At 44.6% G+C, this 25,720-nt stretch overlaps 2 protein-coding genes across 2 annotated transcripts in view; one reads left to right on the forward strand and one right to left on the reverse strand.

Annotated features, from left to right (window-relative positions):
* Positions 1 to 2,072: 2,072 nt before the first annotated feature.
* LOC119172501 (uncharacterized) lies at positions 2,073 to 10,941 on the forward strand. The gene is made up of 4 exons (XM_037423637.2): positions 2,073 to 2,197; positions 2,870 to 2,967; positions 5,196 to 5,284; positions 10,445 to 10,941. Exons 2-4 carry the CDS (start codon positions 2,904 to 2,906, stop codon positions 10,559 to 10,561), a joined length of 270 nt encoding a protein of 89 aa, XP_037279534.1. The 5' UTR covers positions 2,073 to 2,197; positions 2,870 to 2,903; the 3' UTR covers positions 10,562 to 10,941.
* An 11,176-nt stretch (positions 10,942 to 22,117) lies between these two features.
* The window catches only part of LOC119172491 (uncharacterized), a 30,341-nt gene continuing 26,738 nt past the window's right edge, over positions 22,118 to 25,720 (reverse strand). Inside the window, exons 4-5 of the mRNA XM_037423624.2 lie at positions 23,661 to 23,793; positions 22,118 to 22,729 (exon numbers count right to left, since the gene is read on the reverse strand). Of these exons, the coding sequence (XP_037279521.2) occupies positions 22,517 to 22,729; positions 23,661 to 23,793 (346 nt within the window). The 3' untranslated portion in view covers positions 22,118 to 22,516. The remainder of the gene's footprint in view (positions 22,730 to 23,660; positions 23,794 to 25,720) is intronic.

Raw genomic sequence — 25,720 nt, forward strand, 5'->3', positions numbered from 1 at the left:
GCGTCCGTCAGTGTGACCGTCCATGCGTCCATCAGCCCGTCCGTGCGTGCGTCTGTTCGTGCGTTTGTCCATGCAGCCACCCTTGCGTCCGTTCATGCCTCCATCCATGCATCTGTGTATGTGTCCGTTCGTCCATCTATTCAACACTCCACGTACCACCATCTCGCGTCTTTTCATCATATATTCCCCATATAGAAGCACCGCCATCCAGCGGACATTCCAAGTACTAAACGAGAGGTGGCACACGCACACTTTCTTACGGCTTGCGCTTCGGGTCCACTTCCCACCTTTAACCACCTCGAGTTCATGGTATGTACTAGTTCACTGTGTTCATGGCACTGCGGCCGAACGCTCGCTAAACCTTTCGAAAACCAAGGAGGTTACGCCCAGCGAGTATGACGTAGCAAACCTTTTTCAGTCAGATAGTGCTCAATGTACATGCCAATGGCTGCTAATGGGAAATGAGAGGCGGAGAATTCGGCTTTTACTTTCTTACGGCTTGCGCTTCGTATCTAATTCCCATTTTTAACCACCTCGAGTTCATTCATGGTATATACAAGTTCATTGTATTCGTGGCACTGCGGCTCAACGCTCGCTAAACCTTTCTAAAGCTAAGGAGGTTACACCCAGCGAGTATAACGTAGCCACCCTTTCTTGTCAGATAGTGCTCAATGTACATGCCAATGGCTGCAAATGGTGATCGCAGCTTGCGCGTTAACTAAAAGCCGAATGCTCCTGTCTTTCATTTCCCATTAACAGCCATTGACATGTACATTGAGCACTATTTTTTATTGTTCAACAACGCACAGAAGAAGTCTCTCACCGGCACCACCTTGGAGGTCAAAATGTTATACTTGTTACATACTACGAAGAACGAACGGGTGCCGCTGTAAGGAGTTTTGCCCCTAAAAAATGCAACTCGGTTGCCTTCCCTCCACATGCTTCGCATAATGTCGATTCCCTGGTACGCATGTCAACATGTCAACAAACCTAAGCGACCGCCTGTAGACTGTGTGTACTCCTCCGAGTGTGCTCGTGATTGTGTGTACCTTCTTATCTCTCTGCAACCTCTTTTATCCCTTTCATCCCTTCCCCAGTGCAGGGTAGCAAACCGGATGTGCGTCTGGTTAACCTCCCTGCCTTTCCTTGCATCTTTATCTCCCCCCCCCCCCCGTGGTACGCACAGGCATTTGCCGTATTTTTCCAGGATTTTTTGTCTTTCTTGCGTTTTCATATATATATATATATATATATATATATATATATATATATATATATATATATATATATATATATATATATATATATATATGAGATATATTAATATTGTCATTAATATTGTGTTAAAACACGGAAAAACGAGCCCTTAGGTATACACTTCTTTCCCTTATATATATATATATATATATATATATATATATATATATATATATATATGTATATATATATATATATATATATATATATATATATATATATATATATATATATATATATATATATATATATATATATATATGTAAGTGTGTGTGTGTGTGTGTGTGTGTGTGTGTGTGTGTGTGTGTGTGTGTGTGCGTACGGTGAGTGACGGCAACGCCCACGGGAAAATCTAGTGGAGCGTGTCCATATAATTGCTATCGTTATAAAAAAAAAGCCCTGAAAGGCTACGCTTCCAGTTTTCGCTGTGACTGAGCTGTGTGTTTCGCTCAGCCCTGGTGCTTTTTCATTGCGCGGTGTCCAGTTTCGGTTTCGGTATTGTGGAGCGTGATGAACGCCGACAACTAGACTATTCATATAATATAAGGCTTCACCTAAGACGATTCCTACGTCAAAAAGACGCTGTTCAGTTTCTTCTGACAGCGCACTTCGAAATCTTCTTGCACCTAACTTATGCAAAACTACTTGAGGTGGCACAAAAACGCTTTTTTTTTTGTGTGTGTGAGTGCTCTTGCAAAACTGAAGTCCATTACTCCCTCTCACAGAGCAAATAAGTTATGAGCATGGAATTGTGTCACTAGTATTGCGTTTACCGTTTGTTTACTGATTCACGAAGGAGAGCTACGTTAAAACAACCAAGTAGGAGTGAATTTGTAACCAGCGCCCTCTTAGAGCGCGAGTGCGCACCTCACTCCGTTCTTCATCTGTCTTGCTCGCACACAAGATTTTTGCAATTGTTCGCGGTATGGTCTGCGAACAGGTGCGCGGTATTGTGCTAATTTTATTTATGTCATTGCTCAAGTCCACGAGAATTTGTTCGTCTCGCTTCGTAGAGATTGCTCGCGAAATACCTGTGGCAATTTTTTCTCGGTTGCGACGTGTGCGGAGAGTGGGCAGTTTCTAAGTGGAATTAACTGACGCGGCAACGTCGCGGAGAAGATAACGACTTCTTCAGTGTGAGATGTGCTGAGTCGCGGCCACGACCGACTATCTCGCAGCTTTCCTAGAATCGCGCGACTTCTCCTGTGCAGAAGCGCCTCAGCGGCGCCAGTGATATTCTTTTTATTATTTACAAGAAACCAAGAACGACCCCCTGGTTTCACGATCAAGTGGTCCTTGTTGATCTTGTTTGTTTATCGTGTATGCGAACTTTCGTATCAACGAAAATGTTGCTTCTTGTGCAAATATTTGTGGCAATTCTGTGCTTTCTACGGTGTAAAACGTGGATTTCACATATCTTGGTGTTACAAGTACTAATCTCATTTAGTCTCGCAGCTTTCTTTCGCGAGTATCAGCTTCTGCATGAATATAAAATTTAAGCTGCCCGCTGATTTAGTTTTCTACCGTTCGCAATGTCTAAGCGGCATGTGTGGCTAGGTGTATCATAATTATGGAGCCTTTTTTTATATCTCGTTTTGTTTTTCTCTTCCAGTCTTCGACATTGCTTTGGAAAACCATCTACAAGTATGGGAAGAGCACGGAAGGACTCATTCAATCAACCACCCGTTGATACATACCGCAAGAAAATAGGCACGTATTTTTTTAATGGAATATTTTGGGTCAGAATATTATGGCAAAACTAGCACTGACCTCACCAATAGACACAATATAGCTCTGTCTAGTCTGTGTGAAAAAGGTGCCACCCACCTAATTTGTATACTGTCTATCACATGTAAAGATACACCACTCCTAGATTTCTTTGTTGTTCCAAACCCATAGAAGACATCTACTGTAAGCATTCTAAATAATTTATTCGAAACCTATGAACTTCAGGCTATGTGCTCAATAGGCTACCATGCTGAGTACCACTTGTGTGTGTTTGTTGCACTTTGACATAGTAATGTCAATCGTAGCAGGCTAGGTCTATTGTTTAAGCTTTTCACAGTTTCTGTTTGTACTGGAATAAACATTGGTGGAGATATGCAAGCACAATTAATGGTATATTCGTTACATGCAGAACTGTGCAGCTATCAGTGACAAAAAAAGCCATGGTATCAATTGTTGTCGTTTCAAAGGCAAAACAATTATATTTGAGGCATTTGAATAGTTGTTTTAGCTGCATATCGAGTGCTGTGTGCTAAATATTCAGTTATCGAGGCCAAATAGCCATTTCTCTGTTTGTGAAACATCTGTTGAATCTGTACCCCTGCAGAAGCAGTTCTACATGATGTTTGGATGCTCGTCTCGGCCATTTCTTCTATCGTGGCAGGTGTATACTGCATCACGCGTACTGCAGCAAAAGGGAGAGTTGGGCTAGTTGGCTTGTGCTGATATTGGAACAGCGCAGAGGAAACCACGAAAGGAAGACTCGTGTTGTTTAGTCTTTCTTCGTTATTTGTCTCTGTGCTGTCTCAATATGGACCACGTATACATTTCACTAAAGGGCAGGATCAAAATTTTTACTGTTAGGTCAGCTCAACCTATGTTGCTGCCTTCTAAGAGCCTGACATCGCTGGAAGCATAAATTACAGGCTGTATTTTTTCCCCCTGCTGTTGATTGCATTGTTTTGTCGCCAGGAATAGGGCACATTTTTATGATTCGTAAACTCTTTCCATTGTCCATTATAGACAAAGGAAATAAAACATTGAGCAAAAATATTAGAAGCCCCAGGGTCACTGTCTCAGTTGCAGACCAGCAGCTGCAGTTGAAATCGTTGCTGCCAGAAAGGAAGTACTGTGTTAACATGGCATTGTTTGGCAGTGGAGTTATTTGTTACTAACTTTCATGGGCTATTGAGCTGAAAAAATTTTGCTGAGAACTATGTTTTCTTTTTAATGTCAAAGGAACTTTGATTAAAATATGCTAACAAAAATACAACTGGTTAAACAATGCTACAAAGGTGAAGCTTTGTCTTGCAGTGTAGCTGTTCTACTGTAATACTTTTGCCTTGCATGCTTTAACACTTCCAGACTGGCATTTTTCAGTGGCCTTACGGCAATATTCTGGCTTTTATACATGCATTCAGAGATGGTTGCCCAGAACGGCATGTGAGATCAGACTCCTTGGCAATATGCACAAAAATCTTATTTTTGTGCTTATTGTGCTACAAGCTTTTATGTGATGACATGTGAGGCTTCCTTTTTTTTTTTTTTCACTTCTACAGACCAAACAATTTCCTTGGCATGTATGCATGTTTGCCAGACTCATAAAAAACAACCCGGAAATATTTCACTATACAGTTGTTCGAGCACCTAAATGCATCCAGACGTATTTTAAGCTCAATCAGCCCAGTAATAACGTTTTTCAATTGATTTCTACTTAGAAGATATTGAAGGTATGCCATATCTCATTTGTATTCGATGGTTTTGAGAAACACCGCTTGCGCTTCTCTGCAGCTTGTGTTGTTCATGTTATTCTGGACATTATTTAATAAAAGCAACATCCGCAATTTAATTGTATGATGATGATTTGTGGGGCTTAACGTCCCAAAACCACCATATGATTATGAGAGACGCCGTAGTGGAGGGCTCCGGAAATTTCGACCACCTGGGGTTCTTTAACGTGCGCCCAAATCTGAGCACACGGGCCTACAACATTTCCGCCTCCATCGGAAATGCAGCCGCCGCAGCCGGGATTTGATCTTGCGACCTGTGGATCAGCAGTGCAATTTAATTGTATATGATCACGTTGTGTGTAATGTAATGCTCCTGGACTTAACTCTTATGCACCCTTTACGATGTCAATTGTAGAGTTTGACACTTGCCATGTGATGAAGCAGTTACTGCTATGTTTCTCCTGGTACTTTTCTGTGCAACAGGGAAACACGAGAATAAGAAGTCCAAGTCTGATATCAAGGAGTCAAAGAAACGTGTGCAAAGCAAGAATGTGAAGTCTAAGACATACAAGGCGAGCCATTTCATTTTTCACCCTCATTCTACATTTGAAGGCCACGGCTCTGTTCTCAAAGCCAACAAGCAGCTCTGCAGTAATACGAGGTCCTAATTTGATCAGCTCATCTTAAATATATAGCTGAGTGATAATGTAATCCAAGTCCTTGGTTCTTATCTGGAAGCAGCGTTTACAATTCCTTGCAGTACCTTTTCTGATAATACTCCTTTTCGCGCTCCATTTATCTGGGCAACACTACAACCTAATTATCACTGGAATTTGGTGGCCATCAATTGAAAATGATAGCAGTAGCAAAGAATTGAGCAAAGCTGGACAATATTGCCCCATAGCTTGGGGACAGTAACACTCCAGTACTGCTTCCATATAGAGCTAATAAGTAGGGGATAATAATCTCAGTGTTGACTTCTCAAGAACAGAAGCCTGTATCCAGCATTGTTGCACAATGTGGTGCTTAAATTGTATACCTGCCAAGTCTCCCTGATTTTCCGGGAGATTCCCGGATTTCAGCAATTTCTTACGTCTGTATAGTTAGATGTGAAATCTCCTGGAAATCCAAATTTTTTTCCATGATCTGTTTGCATTAACAACAATGCGAAAATTCCAACCCAATGGGATCCAGGCATTTCGCGAAACTTTTGGATTATCGCATGATTCAAATGACTTGGGGGGGTGTTGATATAAGTGTCTCGGTTATACGAATTCACAAAATTGTCCAGCCGAATCTCTATTGGGCCGAACTTTGGATCTTCTGAACACTTTGGCGCATCGCACTGTGTGGTATGAACTGTGGTAACAAACCATCGAGCAATAGCCGATACTAACGTACTGGAAGCTTCAAAAGAACACATGCGGCCAACGAAACCGCAGTTACCGTAATTACTCGAATCTAACGTGCACCTTTTTTCCGGTTAAGCGAGTTCATAAATCGCATGCGCGTTAGAATCGAGTACGAACAAAAAAATTACGGTCACTCTATTGCCATCGGCAAATCCAAAATGGCCGCCCCCTACGTGCGTCGGCATGGCGCGTCGGCCATTTCTGCCTATGTGTTTCCCATGTGCGGCACTTCGTACGTGTGCTGAGGAGTTCGTCATCTAGTAGTGCATTAGCACCGACGCCGTGGAAGGGTCGACTCCAAAAACTCGAGTGCACCACGATGCCGCTTTTAAAAGAAAAGTCATCGCGTGTGCAGAAACGGACGGAAATCGGGCCGCATCGCGGTCGTTCGGAGTTCCCGAAACGTGCGTGCGGGACCGGCAGAAACAAAAGCAGAAGATTGTCGACAGCGAAGCTTCACACAAAGGCTTCAGTGGACCACAGCAGGGTCGGTTTCCGCAAATTAAAGAGCTGCTCGGCGAGCATGTGCTTGAGCAGCGAGCGGCACAGCGGCCCGTGACGACAGAACTGCTCCAAGTGCGGGCTATGCAATTAGTCTTAGAAAAAGGTCTAATGCGGTGCCAGTTTAAAGCGAGCAGGTGCTGGCTAACTTTATGAAGAGGAAAGGCTTTTCCCTCCGAAGGGTAACATGCATATGCGAAAAGCTTTGCGGAGGAGTACGATGAAAAGCTTCACAGTTTTCAGAGGTTCGTCCTAAACTTGCGGCGCAACAACAGCTATATGAATGCCGATCAGATGCTTCTTTACTTCGACATGCCTGGCACCACAACCGTCGAGAAGAAGGGGGCGAAGCAAGTTCGCGTGCTGACATAGGTCCACAGTAAAGCTACAGTGACAGCAATGCTCTGTTACACGTCAGATGGGCACAAGCTTCATCCGTACCTCATATTTAAATGGAATACACTCCCAAAAGGAGTCGTTTTTTCGAGTGGTGTGATCGTGCGGGCCAGCGAGAAAAATGGGTGCGCGTTGCAAACGATGTCTTACTTTTTTTTTTTTTTTTCGTGGTGGAAATCGGGTGCGCGTTGCAATCGAGGGCGCAGTAGAATCGAGGAAATACGGTACTCCATGCAGTCTGAAAGAACAGTGAAAGTGCACACGCGTCCAACACACTCGAACACTCGCCCAGTCAAAGCAACGCCTCTTTGATGGCAGAACCGCGAATCATTGTATCATTGATAGCAAAAAGCCGCACAGTATTAAAGGCATGTGCGCGACCAGTGCAAGCAGAATCATTTGGAGCAACCGCCGCGAGTGAAACTGCAGTCACTAAGACGCGATTATCAATAAAGACTACGGGTTTCAAAAATATGCAGCTAATGCAGTGGTAGTTTAAAGGTGGTTAAAGGCGAAACAAAGAGGCACGAAGCGCTGTTGTGTTCATGCCAATCTTCACTTGTGACAACGGTGGAGTAGACTTACGCACTTCTCAGTTTGCCTCAGGTAAGCTCTGATGCGCACTTTCGCGGCAGCGAGCTGCGCCATCCCTTGTTGATCCATTCACGCACATCCCACAAGGCGAATTCTTTTCACATCAAGGAATGTTTTGTGTGGGTGTGCTAAATTTATGGCTGTGCTAAATCGAGCAAAATAAAGCAGCACTAAACATCTATAACTACCTTGAACTCACTCAATGGCCGACGTGGAGTATGAGAGGCTCTGGGCAATTCGTCGCAGATCTGAAAGAGGCGCTCGTCGAACATTTTCTGCAGATGGCATTCTTGAAGCTAGGAGAATGCAAAAGTGAATTAAACGTCACATGGACAAGCTAGATAGGTGGCAATTGCGGCTATTCGGTTCAAAACTTTACCCGAAAAGCTACTCTTAATATGAGGTAATTTTCGTGGCCTAAAAACCCCGTCGACCCAACTGCATCCCGTCGGTTCAGTTGCTTTGTTCTATGACAGTAACGAGTTGGACATGGTGGAGCCTTTCTGCTCTAAAATCACTGCAGTAGCGGTAATAGCACCTTTACCTCGTGCATCACAACAGGTTTTGACGCTGCCAAGCACCATTGAGCTGGATGAGCCTTTTTTTATCACGGGACTCGCTGGGTGCTTTGGCATTGGTGAACAAGGCGTCGTCTCCTGGACCTGACTGTGTCAGCTACGCTGAGTTAACTCATGTGGGGGACAAGGCGAAGATAAGATGCATATACTTGCTATATTCAATGCCAGCTGCTAGAGTGGGCGTCTTGAACCTTACTGGAGACGAGCTCATGCTGTTCCTATTCTGAAGCCCGGCTAGTCTCCCATACAACTCAACTCCTATCGTCCCATTGCTCTTCTCAGCTGTGTAGGGAAGCTCATGAAGGGGATGTTGTTCATATGCCTAGACTGATTGCTTATGAACAAGAATGCACACCCTCTACAAATGTGAGGGTTTACAAAGGGCCACAGCAGCATTGACGATGTTATTAGTGTCATTAACTGCATAAAATTCAACAAAGCGACTGGCAACATCACTGTCGACCTATTGCACGACATCAAGGGAGCATTTGATAACGTGACTCATGAGTCTATTCTACACGCCCTGAAGTCTTTTTGAGTAGAAAGTCGTGTGTACAGCTGGATCTTGGACTATCTCACAGAGAGGTCAATCTACATGTCCACAAAAGAAGGTGACACAGCCTCTTGCCCAGTGCATTGATGGAGTTCCCCAGGGTGGTGTTCAATGCACAACCTTATTCAACATCTCTCTCATTGGACTAGAGAAGTGCATCGCTGCATCGGTTGAAATTTCACTCCACACAAATGGCATTTGTATATGGAGTAGTGGTTGCAACACACGTGTTCTACAAGCAATATTGCAGCAAGCTCTTAATTCAGTAGCGAAACTTTTACTTGCTCAAGGTCTAACGATGTCACCAGAAAAGTGTGCTGCTGTTGCTTCTACGAGGAATGATGTCTCACGCTATACGTTAAAGGTAGCGCATTCTCGCATTCGGTACGCGACAAGTCACCAGTTTCTAGGAGTGACAATCTACTGGCTAATGGCGTGGACTCCCCACGTTCGGATATTAAAAGAAACAGTTGCATCGTACGCGAGCATCCTCCGCTTGTTATCAAGCAATGCCATTGGCTGCTCCTTAATGCCCTGTTGCAAATGTATACAGCTTTCTGTGTAGGTCTTCCATGTTACAGCCTTCATGCGCTACACGGCGCTTTTCAACAATATACAAGCACTGACTGGAGCTCAAACAAAGGCCCTGAGGGTGTACTTTGGCCTACCAAAGAATACATCAATCATCGAAACCCTTGTTGAAAGTAGGTGCCTATCCCGCGATTCTGTAGCAGGGGTTTCTTCAAGTCCGTTTGCTTCAGACAGTGGTCCGGTGGTGCGGAGCTTGCTCACGCCACACTATCAAAGTGCCTCAATGCATACGGAGCCATCGTGAGAAAACTTTTTCATGGACCGTAATCACCTTTGTGCCTGGGTTCAAGAGCAATAGATGCACACTCGGAGAAGCATTCACCTACTTAACTTTAGAGCACATGGAAATTATAAAGCTCACCGTCATATTTACACTGACGGCTTGGTCACGTCTACATCATCCATCATTGATGTCTGGATTCTATTTACCAATGTCACCATACCTGCCACTCTGTCACTGCACCTCATCTACAGCCACTAAACTGGCTGCACTATGGGCTGCTTTTAACTACATTGCTCACTATACAGCTGAGCCCTGGGTCATCTTTACTGACTCAAGAGCAGCGCTGCAGTCACTGAATTCTCCGTGCACAGACGGCCAACCCGTCATACTTATACATACAACAAAGCCTGCGACCTCTATCGCCGCATTGTTCTGTAGTGTATACCTGCCCACTGCAGCAGGCAACGTCTGGGCTGATGAAGCTGCCAAAGCTGGACATGACGCAACAGAAATCGTCAACATACCTTTTTCGAGACAATACTATCAGCACATGCTTGGCGCTGTCAGCGATCCCTCTGGGGGGGACTAGTTCAACTAAAGAACACCTTTTCTTGATTTTCCTGTGTTTCGCTCATTTCTAACTTCTTCACGACTCGAACAGTGCATTTCTTAGTTGTTAAAGTAAGCCACAACGACCACATCACCATCATCAGCAGCTTTTTATTGCGAGTATGTGTGTCTGCAGGGGTGTGAAGGTCTCTCCCAGTGATCAGCAGTTTGGGTTATCTTGCATGAGTTGGTTATGTTTTATCCTGGAAAACTTCAGCATCACTTGATATATTATTGCATTTAGCATTACTCCATTTACTGTCATTTCAATGCAGGAAATTGCCACCATCCTGGGCTTCCTGATCGCTCTGCTATTCGGAGGATACACGCTGTCATACGTTTTGCTCACTGGCAGCATTCCGTCCCTTTGGGCCTCGGTGATGAAAAATTGATGAGAACCTCGGACCCCCCCCCCCCCCCCCCCCCCTGTGCACCACATGATTGCGATGTCAAAAGCACCTTTATTTTAATATCTTTGCTTTCGAGCATTACAAACTGTAGTGCTCTGACTATCTTTCTTTTTAGGGCATTTATATGTATGTATATTGTTTTCATCTTAATTTAATGTGATGTACCTGATTGTGCACGTGACTGTACATATCTTCTAATGTACTGGGGCAAGTATCTTTAGAACACAAATCGCTCAAAGCACAAATGTTATTGACGAAGTCTGAGTACCTGCCATATTTTAATGTTGTTACAGATAAGCAATATGCATTTTGTATTACTTTTAAATAACTAGTAATGTAAACTTGCTGTTTCAATTGATGCGGTGTGTTTGCCCCACAGAAAAAACTTGGATGAGGTTTCGCGTGAGAAGTTTGCTAAATGCACTTACCCCACATTTATGTGCAAAGTGTTATCTGTTCATCGATGTATGCGACATTCTAAATGGAATAGCAAGAAGAAGCCTTCCATTTTGCATTCACTGGTATCAGGTGTTCTGCAGTCTAGTTTGCAGTTCTTTCCTTTGCTACAAAATGCAAGTTGGCTGGTATATATTGCTATAGAAGTCGAACTTCGAAGAATCTAGTTGTGTTGGTTTGTAGCATGTTGAGCTCTCCGAGTGCTCTTTCTGCTTCCACAAAATCTAGTAAGCTTAAATGAACTTTTACTTAGTGCTCTGGTGTCACAGTTACTTTCAATGACAGGGTCATCTCCTATTCAAGCCTTTTCTATTTTATACGATATAGTTTTATTGTGTTTCTGTTAAGACTATATTATTGTTTTTCGTTTTGTCTGTGAAGCCACTTATTGAGGCCTAGAAGTCTTTTCGTGATTTTACCATCTGGTAGTGTTTCTCCTCTTTAAGCTGAAACGGCGTGAAAGTAGTTAGTACAAGGTTTTAGAAATGTTCATTGTTTGTCCTTTTGTTGTTTGTCCTTTTAGAAAGCAGTAAGCTGCATTTCTGACGTTTAATCCAACTGTATTTCAGGATTTTATTCCCTTTCCTTGTCATGTACTGCAAAATGACCTGTAGCTTTCTAGTTACAAAGTCAAGGACGTGCACACTTGTGTACATTTCGATGTCTTCAGGCTTTCCTTTTTTAGAGCTCCTGTCACCTGAACGCAAGTCTGATAGATCTCTACAATGGCTCCCCGGTGAATTGAGTGCAGTGTACCTTGCTTTCTGTGCTGAAAAATGTGCCAAAAAATGTGCCAAGACATCGAATGCTTCACCCTTATGGCTTGGTATCGGCAAAAGCCGAATGTGATGCGGAAGCTCCGCAATTTAAAGTATGCAAATGAATAACACATTCATTGGTGAACCACTGAAGACATAAAAGTGCTGCACAAGCACTTTCTAATGTACTTGTCTTTTTTCCCGTTATAGTCAGCCACTTTTCGCATTTCTGTCTTTCTCAGTTTTAATGCAGGTCAACTTGAATGATGATTGAAAGTGTGCAGCTGACAAACGCGTAGAAGTCAAGTTTGATTATTCCGACGAAAGCCAATTGTATTGCGCTGCTTATTCACTCAAAATAACTCTTACATGCTGCAAAGGGACCACTGAAAGTTTATAACAAATGCGGCATGACAATGCAAGCGACACCTCACAAACTGGACACTTTCTCACATATCACTGTGTTGCACCTTGTGGCATTAACACACATCTTGTGGGACCCCAGGCATTTTACACCAGTACATTTGCGGTTACATTGTTATATAAGCTTCACCTTTAATGCAATACTCTTTGTTCCAGATTTATCTACCTGTGTGTTCAAACAACCTTGTCTGAAATGTTTAATGTACATGCTAGCCGGTTGAGAATGATTTGTAAAATGGCCACACTCAGCCTGCAATGTTTTAGTGTACATTCATATGAATAAAAGCTTTTTTTAAAGTGTTGCTCGGTATTTATGGTTACCTATGAATGGTGATTACACTAGAGGTATGGAATTAATGTTTGCCCAAATGTTGTGCAGTGTGTCTCAGTAGAGTAGTAAAAAAATGGGAGAATAGTAATTAAAAAAAATATGCGAGTATTGCTGCCTTGGCTTCATGGCAACTACTCTTGAGAGCACTGCTGACGTCAATCGTCTCAACAACAGAACCATTTCTTTGATTGTAACAGCCTGAGGGGCTACTTTTTCAGCAAGGAAATCTACAGCCATTTTTAGCCTGTAGTTTGAGCTGACAATTGACTTTCTCTGCGGTTAACAGCATTTCAATATACTTTCATGTGGTTTGACCATTTAACTAACTGCTCCATCAATAGGAGTGACTCATTTGTAGGCACAAGTTTCTTGAAGAGAATGTGGCTCTATTATCTATGCGATTTTCGAGAGGCACTGTGCAATATTGGTTAAAGTCGAGAACTGAAGATGTGAGGCTTTGTCCCAAATGTGGCTTTGCCTGAAGCAGGCAGTAAATCACCGCATTGGGCATTACCAAATCAAAAGAACTTTTGAAAGAAAACCCAGCCCGTAACACAATTGCAGCGTACACACCCAGAGTAATTAACATGCTCAGTTGTTACTTTAAACCCTTTAAGGTGAATTCTGTCAGTGCAGTGTTCCTGAGCATGGCCACAATATGGTGGTGTGTGCGACTCCTTGAAGACACTGCTCACTCAATACAGCTTGTCACTGAAGGCTCCCTGTGCGCAGCCATAAGGCTCTTTAAACTGTTGTTAACATCCGTGACCCCCCCCCCCCCCGGAAAATGCAGGGCCAAAGCTGTGACGTTGGCATTTGTACTCCCGCGCAACAGCCCAGTAAGGAGGGATGCTCCCCTCTATTAAAAAGGTCTATTGGGCATGAAGGTCAGAATACACACATAGTACCTGAGGTGTATATCTAGTGCCTCAATTTTTCAGATGCAAAGCATCTTATGAGTTTGCTTGATATTGTTGCATTCGCCCTCCATTGCTCATGCGTGTCCCCTCCTTTTCTGTGCTCCCCCCTCGTTCACCACACAAGAGCGACACAGGCAGCGCTTGCTAGCCTTTTGCGCTCCCTCTCTCCTCTGAACATCCTTCCGTGGGGCATTTACACCCTGTTGTGCATTCACGTCCCCTCCCCCTCTCTCGCCGACGCAGACAGCGTCTGCTAGCGAGTTTTTTGATTGAACAAACTGGCTGCTCGTGCTGCACAACCATTCATGGCCAACCTGTATATATAGGCACTGGATCATTCATTGATTAATTTGTGAGGTTTAACGTCCCAAAGCTACCGTATGTTTATGAGAGGCGCCATAGTAAAGGGCTTCGGAAATTTCGACTACCTGGGGTTCTTCAACGTGCACCCAAATCTGAGCACACGGGCCTACAACATTTCCGCCTCCATCGGAAATGCAGCCGCAGCAGCCGGGATTTGATCCCGCGACCTGCGGGTCAGCAGCCGAGTACCTTAGCCACTATACCACCGCGGCGGGGCAGGCACTAGATCATGACCACGAAGGTGGTGCCGGAGAGAAATTTTTACTGTGCGTTATTGAACAATAAAAATTTGCAGCTCAAACGTTGACTAAAAGCGGACTGCGAGTCCGTGTCCGATCTTTGTCATTCTTTTCTTTGGCTCTCAATTTGAGAAACAGCATCTTAGCCACAGCTTTTGGTCTCATTGCCATTGCTCTGTTAGTGGTGAAGAAAGAATAAACGAACTTGAGGGCCTTCTCGGTAATGATGTGCTGTTTTGCTATGCAATAACGCACATCAAACTAGAAAAAGCAGTTGTATGTGCACATTATGTAGTTTGGCTAAGTAAGAAATTGGCTTCATTTTTTGTTCAAGTGCATTTCTTACACAATTGTAGGCTGACATACTGCTCAAATTTCAATTGAAAATTCATTATTGCATGTTAGAATTCTCTCGAGCTCCAAAATAGGAAAATGTAAAATTGGGGGACCCTTAAGCTTTGTATTTATGAGTTAAATATGACTGCGATATCCTGTCCATAATACATACTTCAACCGCTTGGTGCATACTTTATTATTGTATGATGCTTCTTGAAAAATTTAAACTATTGATTGCTATAATGTCATCGATAATGTTGAAAGTGGCTTGTGTCAGTGAAGCTTTCGTACATGGCTGCATTCTCTTGAAATGAGTAGGATGCTTTAAACCATGAACAATTATGCGTGTGAAGTCCCTGCAAACTCGCTGTGCCCCCACTATGTGTTTTTTTTAAGGGAATACGTACAGTAACATGTGTGCGTTTTGTAATGGGTGGCTGGCTTTAGTATATGACAAGGCCGTATAATAATATGTTCTGATGTCCGATGGCAATGCATGCTTGTACCATGCAACAGCAATATTACTGCAATATTACTTGTTGAAGTGTGAAACCTGCATATAGGATGTGCGTGTTTGTAAAGCATAAATGTTATTTTCACTGCATTTATTTGCAGAGGAACTTATTTTAATTCTACTATTTCCAAGCAGATGTGTGGCTGTGTGGTAGAACACCTGTTTTAGGCCAAGGTTCGTCGTCACTTCGACCTGAAAATTTTTATTAGTATTTATTTTATTTGGATATTTTCCGATTTTTCAGTCATATACAAGATGATCTTTCTTTGCTCAACCAACAACACCGAAGCTGGAGTTTTTATGAAACATGCGATCCCTATCATCCTTTCACATACTCTGCCTATGTGAGAGCTACGTAGTGGGTTGAAAAACTTCGTTATAGAAACTTCCCTAGCAATAAACGATCCCTGCTCTGTGGGTTGATGTCTAACATCCTGCAAGTTCTCAAAAACTATGTGCTGCAGTCGGAGCGAATTCACTTGATAGGCCCTTGTATTCTGAGAAAACATTGCAATGTGTACATGAAACTGGACATGTGTTCATGCTTTTTATGACTTTGATGTGGTCTGCACGAATGCTCAGACATGTGAAAAATGCCACCCAGTGCTTGTTGTTGGGTATCGGGCCTCTAGTGTGGTGGGCAGCGACCGTACATGAACCAAATACGTCGACTGCAACACTGGTGAACAGAAAATCGGTGGTCAGTTGGTCCTTCGGCAGATCTGCCATCTTCTCTTCTTATGGTCTACCTCTCCGTCTTTTGCTCAAGATGTATTTTCTTTCGATAGAAGTGATGCATCCTTTGCCAGCCATTAGCTACAGCCTAGCTGATCTCAGTGCTCCTTCCGTTAAATGTCTGCTCTTATGTTGTACTTGCCTGAGAAAGAGTCGTATCAGAAGCGTGGTAACGTGCTATTGGCCTGGAAAGATGAAAGGATGTTTTCAATCTTCTGGCAGTTCACTTTATTTAATGGAAGCGGCCACCAAAGCGTCGAAGCTTTTTCTATTCAAGAAAGGGGGTTTAAATTCTGAAGTACGCTTGTCTTGGAAACAGCTATTGTCTTTACGGGGGCTTATCTCATCGGATAAGGAATCTTGCTGAACGGCATGAAGCACACTCTCTCTTGTTGTGGAAAGATCTTCAATCGTGTTCTTTCACTCGGCATCACCTTTAACATGGCAAGCAGTTCCCATAAGGTAGACAAATTTCTCCCAGTTTGAAAACCTAGGTTGTTCAGGCTCAAGTCTCTGTTTTGTCACAACTGATGCAGACAAATTCTTAACTTCTGGGCATACATCTTTATCTTCACCTCGAGACACTACGAAAAAAGTCGGTGACTGCAACACAGTTTCTTCATTTTGCTATAGAAAGTCAGGACCATTAAACAACAATGTGTATCCAAGTTTTGCACTGAGACAGCCTGCAGGATCCAATTTACTACATACATGTAGAATTTTTTTTTTTTTTTCATTGTATATATGTAGCCTAATGCAACCTTGCTGCTGACGTAAAAATTCAGAAAGTCTGGTTGCAGATCCACTCCCCACTGAATGAGTTCAGCCAATTCAACTGCGAGTACCAGCTCACAAAGTTTCAATCTTAGAATGGTAAGTTCTACTAGAGGGGCCAATTTTACCTTCCCCATTAGGAATTCCACAAGGTGGCTTTCTGTATTGACGGTGACCTTTAAGGACGCCACCGCATACGTGAAGCTTGTGTGACGGCTTGCGTTGATGCATCACATAAAATCTGTATTTCCTTCACTTCAGCTTCTGAAGCCTACCGATGCATAGGATCTTCCGATTTGAAGGTGCTTGAAAAGAGCTTTTCCAGTCTTCCCGTTCTTGCACCCTGAAGTGATGATGGTTTGCCCCAGTTATATGCATCGGCTGTGATCTTGCACAGAACATGTTTGGTTTGAGCCATTACCACAGCTATGAAGCCAACTGGGTCATACAAAGTTGTTGACTGTTGGGAGAACACCACAAGATGTGCATGATGCTATAAGTCTATTAGATTCCTTTATTAGAAACACACTGGGACTATATAAAAACAATGGGTCTGTTTTCGGGAGAGGGTAGCGTGCCCTCTGTGCATGTGCAGCTGCTTGGCCCTCTGGCAGTGGGATTTTGTGTGTACTAAACAAACTCGCGCACAACACTGTACCGAAAACTCCTGAACACTGCTGATGACTTTGGACCTAACCAAGCAATAAGTAAATCAAGCTCTTCTTGAGAAGAAAGCTCAAAGCAATGCCTTGTTGCTCTAAATTATGATTTCCATGCTCGAAAGTTAGCAGGACAGTAATCAAATTTAGTGAGTCTCATAGAGGGGAGGTCTCTTTGGCTGAAGAACTTCCGTAAACCGATCAGCTCAGAACTTGCGTAACTAGAGGTCGGAGTGTTCATGAACAACTGGTTACGCTGCTGGGCAGTCTGGTGTTCCTGAACATCTGCTCCATGGCTGTGGTTGTTGAGGAACTCCATCTGCTGTGGTTGTTCCATTTACTACTGAGGCCTTCACTATTAGCGATGTCTGCTCTGTGGACCTCAGAATATTGATGCATTAGTGCGTGTGCAATCTCTCAGCTCTTTAGACACAACAACGATGCTTCCTTGATGATTACAGTCAGCCTGTGAAGAAGGAACCGAATCGATCCCAATACGTCGGGCTCTCTTGAAACTGTGGCTGTAGCCATTCGAACTTCAACAATCGTTCGGCTCTGTAGCCAATTCCCCAAAACGCAGATCAGTATCTAGTCCCCCAAAACGCAGATCGGCATCTAGCAGGGGTGCATCCAAGTTCTCCCTGCCATCCTGGACCACAGCCGCTTCGAGAGTACCAGCACCAGTTACAAAGTGTTTTGAGGCGATGACCCACGCTGGGCCAGACGACTTCGAAGGAAGCAGTTTCATTTTAGAACTTTGGGTAGCAGATCAGCAGCACAATGCCAAAGCTTGCAATTTTACAAGAAAACTCGCTTTCATCGATGCAGCTACTGCTCTAGACTCGATAAAGCTTCATGCCGAAATGTCGGCTTGGTCAACCACTATTTATGACTTTAAGTCTACTTATTGAAGAGACTTAGCAAGAACAGAATATTGCCACGTTCCTTTTCTCAAGTCTTGTTATCGCCCCAATACACTACACAATTCTCAGAGCAAACCGCGCCTGCAGTTTTCGAGAAGCTTCAGGACTGTGGTAGATCATTTCGATAAGGTCACGCCAACTCCGCGAACTGTACAGATTATTCTGGAACCTACGTCACAGCTAGCGACGACGCTAGAACATTCGATGGCAAGTGTATAAATGCCGAGGCGCTTTGCCGCTTGTCAGTTGATCGACGGCCGACACTGCATGCACCGCTATCAGTGAAAGTGTGCTACCGTAACCCGACTTTTCGTTTAGTCGGGTTACGGTAGCACCGAACACTGTCCAAGAATTCGTATCACAGGCGACCACTATCAAAAAGACTTTGGACGTGTGCACCAGACTACATAATCGTCGCCTGACTCCTGACTGCACTGTTGCTCAAGCCATTGACTCGGAAGACCTGCGTGCAACAATCTGAGCGATTGTGCGAGAAGAGCTGCGCAAGCTGTTGCCTTCGGCACAGCCTCAAGTGGATTTGATCGCCGACATTGTGCAAGAAGAAGTTCGGCAATCGCTTCCAATTCCCCAAGCACCGCTGCCCGAGCCGGAAGCTATGAGCTATGCCGCTGCAGTGCGCCACAACTCTCCTCCCCATCCACGCCAAAACTCGACCCCGTCACACTTCCGTCGCCAGACGCCACCACCCCCATTTACGTCCTACCAATCGCCAGCGGGCCAGCGCATTGCGCCGAGGAAAACCGACGTTTGGGGTGCACCTGACAACTGCTCGCACTGCTACCACTGAGGCGAGGCCGGGCACACCTACCGCCGTTGCCAGTACTGACAGATGGGACTGCGTGGCTTCGCCGTCAATGCACCACGTCTGCAGCCAGGGAAACAGCCACATAACATCGCTGACTTCCTGACAGGAACTCAATGGACACCACGAAGTCCTTCCCGTTCGCCGTCGTCCAACCGCCGGAGGTCAGCGCACCAACGACAGCACTCTGGCCCGATGCGGGGCCAGAGTATCCGGGAAACTAAGGGCAGCAACCAACGGAGGTGCGGTTGCTGTGCGAAAAACTACCGAAGATCCTCTAACGCCGCGACAGAGCTTTCCGAACACGACGCCAACCAAGCAAAGTCCTGATGACGAAACCTCACTTACTGAAGGTGACCTGACGATGCAACATAGAAGCAGCGGAACAAGCCGATGCAGCCATGACCCGACGTCACGCCCTAACTGCAACGCGAGACAGCGAACTAGCGACCTCGACGTTCTTATCGACGGCCATAGTGTGACCGCTCTCGTCGATACTGGAGCCAACTATTCCCTCATCAGTGAGTCGTTCGCCTCGAAGTTGAAGAAAGTTAGGACAGCTTCAAAAGGCCCCAAAATCCGCACAGCTCGAGGTCATCTTGTAACACCGACAGGAACCTGCACAGCGAGAGTCGCCATTAACGGCCGTATTTATCCTGCATACTTTGTAGTCCTACAGCATTGCTCGAGAGATGTCATCCTTGGCATGGACTTCTTATGCCTCCATGGTGCAGCCATCAACCTAAGAACAAAGTCGATAACTTCATCCACAGAAGAAGCACTACCGCCGCGCACGCCGTCGAAAAACCACGCCTTGAATGTGCTCGAAGAACAAGTCACCATTCTGCCTCGCTCCAGCGACATTATTTCAGTTGGCACTCCTAATCACGTGACTTGGAAGGCGTCGTTGAAGACAGTCAGCATCTGTTGGTCACACGCAATACTTGCGTCGCAAGAGGAATTCCAGAGCTATGGGGAAGCAAAGCAACGGTTATGCTCATGAATTTCAGCAATGAATACAAACACGTGAACAAAGAAACGGCGGTCGCATAATCAAAGAAATTGTGGAAGCCACCAGTGCTTTCACCCTCACCGATTCTGTGGAACCTGCTCAGAGGAACCAAGCCCCTCCCTCAGCTTTTGACGACAATCCTAGCCTTCCGGACCATAAGCAAGAACAGCTCAAGACCCTGCACCTGCAATACGAAAATTGCTTTTCGTCATCACGAAAAATTCGGCAGACCCCAATCATGAAACATCGCATCCTAACAGACGAAAATGCCAGACCACTCCATCAGAGTTTGTACAGGATTTCGATGCGAGAATGCAAGACCATGAAGAGACAAGTTGATGAAATGCTGCGGGATGACATCATCCAGCCGTCCAAGAGTCCATGGGTGTCCCCCGTGGTGTTAGTGAAGAAAAAAAGATAGAACCTTGCGTTTCTGCATCGATTATCGCTGCCTGAACAAAATCACAAGAAAGGACGTGTATCCTCTCCCATGAATAGACGAAGCACTTGATCGGCTTCATAACGCCAAGTACTTTTCGTGAATGGACCTCAAGACTGGCTATTGGCAAATCGAAGTGGACGAAAGAGACCGAGAGAAGACGGCGTTTATAACACCGGACGGCCTCTTTGAGTTTAGGGTGATGCCCTTCGGTCTTTGCTCAGCGCCTGCAACTTTTCAACGCGTTATGGATACAGTACTGTAAGGATTGAAGTGGCAGACTTGCCTTGTGTACTTGGACGACATCCTCGTGTTCTCCTCGAGTTTCGACGAGCATCTTCGGGATCTTGAAGCTGTTCTTCAAGCCATCAAGACGTCCGGACTCACACTGAAGCCACAAAAGTGCAGATTTGCGTACGAGGAGCTCTTGTTCCTGAGGCACATGATTAGCAAGTCTGGAGTTCGTCCCGATCCACGGAAAACAGCCGCCATCGCCGACTTCCCATTGCCCACTGACAAGAAGGCGGTGCATCCGAGGTAGCTAAGTTCTTTGTCGAAAATATCATCCTACATCACGGCGCCCCGAAGGTCCTCATCACCGACAGAGGAACGTTGTTTGCTGCTAACCTAACTCAAGTGATCTTGACATACAGCCAGACAAACCACCGCTGGACAACAGCGTACCACCCACAGACCAACGGCCTCACTGAGCGGCTAAACAAGACGATCGCCAACATGCTGGCAATGTACGTCAATGTCGAACACAAGATGTGGGACGCCATTTTACCGTATGTGACCTACGCATACAACATGGCGGTGCAGGACACCACGCAGATATCTCCATACAAATTGGTCTATGGAAGGAGCACGGCAACAAAGCTCGACCCCATGTTACCCAACGTCACTGACGAAGACACCCTCTATGTGAGTGAGTACCTTCAACGCGCCGAAGAAGCCCAACAACTGGCGCCCCTCCGTATTAAGAACCAACAGACGATCGACAGCCACCGTGACAATCTTCGAGTAGGCTTCGTGGAATACCAGCTCGGTCAAAGTGTTTGGGTGTGGACGCTGATACGCCGACGTGGTCTCAGTGGAAAGCTTCTTCAACGGTACTTCGGACCACACAGGGTGGTTCGACGTCTCGGCCCACTCGATTACGAGCTTGTCCCCGACAGCATCACGAACTCTCAACGACGCCGATCGCGACCTGAAGTCGTCCATGTCGCGCGCCTCAAGCCGTTTCATGTGCGTTAATGAACTGAAACAGTGTTTTTTATATTATTGCTGTATCGTAATTTATTCCTTGTACTTTCTTGCATTATTGTTGTACCTTCATCTTCCGTTAAAGAATCGGGACAATCCCTTCTTCAGAGGGGGCAATGCCACGTTCCTTTTCTCAAGTTTTGTTATCACCCCAATACACTACACAATTCTCAGCGCAAACCGCACCTGCAGTTTTTGAAAAGCTTCAGGCCTGTAGTAGATCATTTCGATAAGATCACACCAACTCCGCGAACTGTACAGATTATTCTGGAACCTACGTCACAGCTAGCGACGACGCTAGAACATTCGATGGCAAGTGTATAAATGCCGAGGCGCTATGCCGTTTGTCAGTTGATCGACGGCCGACACTGCATGCACCGCTATCAGTGAAAGTGTGCTACCGTAACCCGACTTTTCGTTTAGTGGGCACAAGTTCGCCCAAATAAACAGTTTATTCTGACCATTCCGTCTCCTGCCTTCAACCACGTCACGACCCCGTGACAATATATTATATTTAGTATTCTGCCCCCAACTTTGCTCAGAAATGAATAAGCAATAGACACCAACTTATTTACAATATTCAATGTTTTTATATAGTCTGTAAAACTAGCAAATAAAGCACCTGTATGTTCATAACGGCATAGTTTGTGCATTAGACAACAAAACAGCAGCATTTTATGGAGAAATAAAAGTACTCGAAGAGCATTATCAAACAGCGAGCTATAATGTACAATGTAAGAACACTCTAGCTAAACATTTTTTAGAGTCACTGCAACAATGTAAATGAAACAGGCACCATCATATCATTAAACCTTATGTTTTCACGATCACTTTCAACTTCTTAGGCGCACAATGCTAACTTTTCAATGTTGTTTAGCGGGCACATCTCGGAAGAAAAGGAGAAATCTACGGTCACAGCAACACGTCATGATTATCGTGGCACACCTACAGCTCTGCAGTTTCTCTTCAGACTTTCGTCGGTACGTTGCTGACAATGGGCTTAGGACGAGACCGAAAGATGACCTTTTTTGTGACGACACCGCGAACGAGGTACTCTTTCGTAATGCCTCGTGTTTCCCCTTCTTTTCCGCCAGACTTTTCAATTACGAGAAATGGTTTTTCCACGTCCTGCTCTTTCCCATACAAGATGTGGTGGCCAACAAGCAGCACCGGAATGCCCTGTAATTGACGAAAAGAGAGAGCAAATGCATGGTATTTGAAAGGTGTCATGGTGCTACCCTTCCTAGGGCAGTTATTGTACGAGAGCCTCAATGGGATGCATTCTTCAGTAAGACCACTGAAACACCAATCTAAGACTAATTATGAGTGAAAAGTGCTTGAAAAGTGTCACTGAGTTCTATATCTGCAAATACAGCATCTCCAATACAAAAACAATGCAATAACAATTTATGTCAGAGTGAAAGCTCTATGTACCACAACGTCTAAAACGACAATATTATTAACAGCAGTGCCTTAGTCACCAATAGATTTAGGTAGATGCATGAGAACACATGCGCTACGATAGGGCATTCGCAAACTGATACCGATTAAGTCAGAGGTATGATGAATCACTAGTAATCGATCTAGCTGCACTAAATATAGAACTTTCCGTGCATAAGGAGACGTAATGAAATGCTTCTTGTTGGTTTCTGTTTTACCCATGGAAAAAAGAACCGCTCGACGTTACTATGAGAAATGGTGCGAGTGGTTCAAAAGTTCAATTTTTGCCTAGCTTGACTGGACAGGTCGTGCCATCTAGCGGGACCCAGTTATACCCAGCATGTCTGCTATATCTCAGGCTATGGCAGAAATTGTTTGATGGTTGTTATTGCTGCTGCGGCTCCCTCTGTTTTAGTTCTGCTGCTACTAATGTCGATGGCCGCGCTGTAAAACCAAGCAACGTTGTGCACGGCAACAGTGGCGTGACGCGTTCTGCTTCAGCTGGGTACTTTGAGCTGCACTAACTCGATGTGGACCACTAAAACGTAATTTTATTTAAAAATAAGCACTTTTTTGGCACAAATGTAACACTACGAGGTTTCTGGACCACTAATTCAACAACCAACATCGACTTAATAGTTGCCTTTAGTGTCCCTTTAACACTTCATACCGCTTTGGTGTAATGGAGATCACCGATGTATTGGCCAGCCATGCCTTTGTCATTTGTCATCAGGTCACCCTGGAGCTCAACAATACGCCATTCGGGGATGCTGGACTTGTTGGCAGTGCCAGGCAGTGTTGGTCTGTGGATGACGGAGATAGCTCTCATTAATCACACAGAGTAAAGTCATTGAGCAATCACCATTACACTGAAGATTAGGATGAATCAGCTAATAAGGTTTCATTTTCATTTATTTACTACTTCACAGAGCAGACAGAATAAAAAGAAATACTCAGTAGAGCTTCACTAGGCTTCCCAACCTGTTACAGTCCAGCGTCACACAGTCGCAGTACACAGATCTTGCGCAAAAAAAGCATACAAAAAACAAAATGAAAACATTCATTACATGCAGTCATCAGCATTTGAAACCAAATAAGCACTCAGATAACTTCATGAGGGCCACTTCTAGTTTGAAATTCCAGATATCAGTTTCTTGAGAAAAACACTAGAAGCTCAGACCTACAGCATACATCAATGCCAACATCACTTCATGCTATGATATTTAATACACGGGATATAGTAATATTTAACATTTGGACACCGCAGTTCATGCGTGAAGACTTCACTTATTCATATCAGCTGCAAGGGGCTAATGGCTCTAGGGCCAGGGGTGAATAAGGGGTGCAAAGAGGTGATACAAGGTATTCAACGGAGTGGTCACGATAAAGCTCTACATAGCACAAACAAAAAAAAGTTGCCGCACAGAAAGCAACATACTACAGGTCAGTGTGTTTTAACTTGAGCACAGCATTTGCACAAGTTATGGGGATTTGGAGCCGGCACACTTGCCGACATGTCGCTGATGCAATTGTTGCTGGTGCAGGTACCTCTGTTGCTGGTTTCTGCGACCCACTTCGATGCAGCAGAACGCAGGACACAGCCCTTTTTGTCTGATACCTGGTCAGCATCTACAGTATTTCGACTATCATCCACACGTGTGCATGGGTCATCATCTGTCGTCAGAGGCACGTGTGGCCCGAGCCACGGATTGATCAGCGAGGATCAACCAATCAATTTGGGCCAACAGAACTCACGTGGTGCCGATCAGGCGTATATAGGCACTCAGCACGATGGCTTCGTGGGATTTGGAGCCGGCACACTTGCCGACATGTCGCTGATGCAACTTTTGCTGGTGCAGGCTAGTCATTACTACCCATCTCAATCGCGGAGACTTGTATATGCATTGCCGGCTCCTCCCACGTTGCTAACTGTTCGTAACAAAAACCACGGATGCACGCTGCATACGTCGCGTCTGAAGAGACTCCGATTATTTTCTAACAGAGTGCTGTATTTGATTTTGTTGTTAATACTCGCGGGGGATGTTGAACTGAACCCAGGTCCTGCTAAGACACCGGAGATGAAAGTGCTGAAATGTTTGCAGAGTGAGCAGGAAACTTTAATTTCAAAGTTAAACGGCATTGAATCCATGTTTGAAAAAAATGAGAACATACTGATGGAAGTAAAAGATAATCTTAGCCAAACTCAGAACCAGATAAGGGACATCAGCAAGACTGTAACGGAACAGGCAGCTATAATACGGCAACTCATGCAACAGGTGAAAGATCTGCAAAAGAAAACAAATGACCTCGAAACCAGAAGTCGTCGGAAAAACCTTGTTTTCTATGGCGTTGATGATAAAACCTCAGAATCCTGGGATGAATCCGAAGCTATAATGAAGAATATTTGCAAAACGAGCCTTGGAATGGAACTCGAGTCTGTGGAAAGGGCACATCGCTTAGGACGCTATAATGAGAATAAGAAGAGGCCAATTATTATCAAATTCTCATTGTACAAAGAGCGTCAGGCAGCGCTTCTCAATGCCAAAAGATTCAAGAATTCCCAGTACAGCGTTAGCGAAGATTACTCACATGAGACAAGAAGTATCAGGAATAAGCTGTGGGAATATGCTAAGACAAAAAGAAAGGATAAGAACAATAAAGTGAAGCTGAATTTTGACAAACTGATTATTAACGGCAGGGCTTTCAGGTGGGATGACGAAAAAGAAGAGG

The sequence above is a fragment of the Rhipicephalus microplus genome, chromosome 3 (assembly GCF_043290135.1).
Source record: "Rhipicephalus microplus isolate Deutch F79 chromosome 3, USDA_Rmic, whole genome shotgun sequence".
Classification (NCBI taxonomy): domain Eukaryota; kingdom Metazoa; phylum Arthropoda; class Arachnida; order Ixodida; family Ixodidae; genus Rhipicephalus; species Rhipicephalus microplus.